General features: G+C 34.6%; 1 protein-coding gene across 10 annotated transcripts in view; it reads right to left on the minus strand.

Annotated features, from left to right (window-relative positions):
• LOC102673130 (PDZ and LIM domain protein 3) overlaps positions 1–1,549 on the minus strand; it is a 12,006-nt gene that overhangs the window by 3,642 nt on the left and 6,815 nt on the right. For all 10 annotated transcript variants that reach the window (XM_006624958.2, XM_006624961.2, XM_031514795.1 and 7 more), the window contains one exon: positions 42–197. In XM_006624958.2, coding sequence (XP_006625021.1) covers positions 42–197 — 156 coding nt within the window. The remainder of the gene's footprint in view (positions 1–41; positions 198–1,549) is intronic.

The following is a 1,549-nucleotide window of genomic DNA, read 5'->3' on the forward strand; positions in this document are numbered from 1 at the left end:
AAAGCCGTTTATAACGCGAGATCGAACGAAACGAAACGCACCTTTTGTTTCATAGCAACCTCTGGATGAGCAGGTTCGTAATGATGCGGCGCCGCCCTGATCATCGGATTTGGATGATGGCGCAAGTAGCATTCCCCGAGCGGAGCATCCTTTTTGATCTTTGCACCTGGCAAGACCAGAGGAGTTGTGCGGTACGGCTAAAAATCAATATCAACAATATTTCGATTAATTTCGATTCGATGGATACGATATCGTATTCGTTTCGTTTAGAAATCATTAGTTCAATCAAATATTTCTAAACCGAATGTCTTAAATGAGGAGAAACATAAATTTTTTTTAATCGTTTTTAAACCTCGTAAATTTTTTAAACGTTTCCAATAAGCTAAGTAGGCGTGGAATATTCTGCCAAAACGATGTCAATTACAAACTAATGAAATCTAAAATAAACCTCTTTATGAGACGGTAGTGACCGATAATACCTCATTAATTTTCAACATCGTTGCGATCTATGAATAACCGCGTTTAAAAATACACGATACGTTAATACGTTGTTTTTTTATGCTGCTTATCTATTTATTATGTTTTATTATTTTTTTTTCACGATAATTTTCGTGATAATTTTTATAGCGAAGCAAATATTGATATTTTTGTCAAACTATCGCGAGCGAACACGAACTATAGGATGCATACGATTCGATCGTGTATTATTATCAGATGAAAGTTGATCATGAGGTAACTGAGATTTCAACTTCTTGGCTCGTATCTTGTCAACGAGAGATTTGCATAAAACATTACGTTACATTACGAACAATCTGTGCTGCCAAATATTTTCGTTGTTGCGCTGAATTACGAAATTATTAAAAATACAATTGAACAGACTTTTCACAAGTATCAAAGAAGTATCAAAGAAGAAAGGACAAAATGACAAAGAATGAAGAGGAAAATCATGATCCATGAAAAAAAATGTCGAGATCATCTTCTTCTTCATTCGTTTTATGCTTGCTCGATTAGAAGAAGCTCGATTGTTGATTTGATCGTTGAGTATCGTCATTGTTAAAATATGACGAAAATCAGAATGTCAAGCGGAACGTTGTAGAAAGAACGGTAGGATAAGGTTACGCATCGTATTTATAAGACGCGGTTGCAAGAATAGAAGATCGGATTCGAATCCAGCTAGCATCGACTTTGCCTCAAAGAATTGGAACAGAGGCAACAACGATTCGAACAATTGAATGCAACGAGAAACGTTGAATTTCACGAGAGATATACGTATCGGATAACGATTATAACTATTTCATTATAAATGGATCGGAAACAGTATTTTACAGAATGAGCAATGGTATCTCTTTCTCGAAATAGATGAAGGCCCCTAGCCGGCAAAAATAACGTGTACCTCGTTTGCTGCGAAATCTTTCTCCGTCGCGATCAATGTTTATTAAGTTTCTATTAATTTTTATTGATTTTTTTTTAATTAAACAAGTAAATCCAAAGGGAAATTACAATCGATTCTTCTTTTTTTTTTATCGAGCATGTATATATATATATATAT

This window comes from Apis dorsata, unplaced genomic scaffold (genome assembly GCF_000469605.1).
Source record: "Apis dorsata unplaced genomic scaffold, Apis dorsata 1.3 scaffold_1186, whole genome shotgun sequence".
Lineage (NCBI taxonomy): Eukaryota > Metazoa > Arthropoda > Insecta > Hymenoptera > Apidae > Apis > Apis dorsata.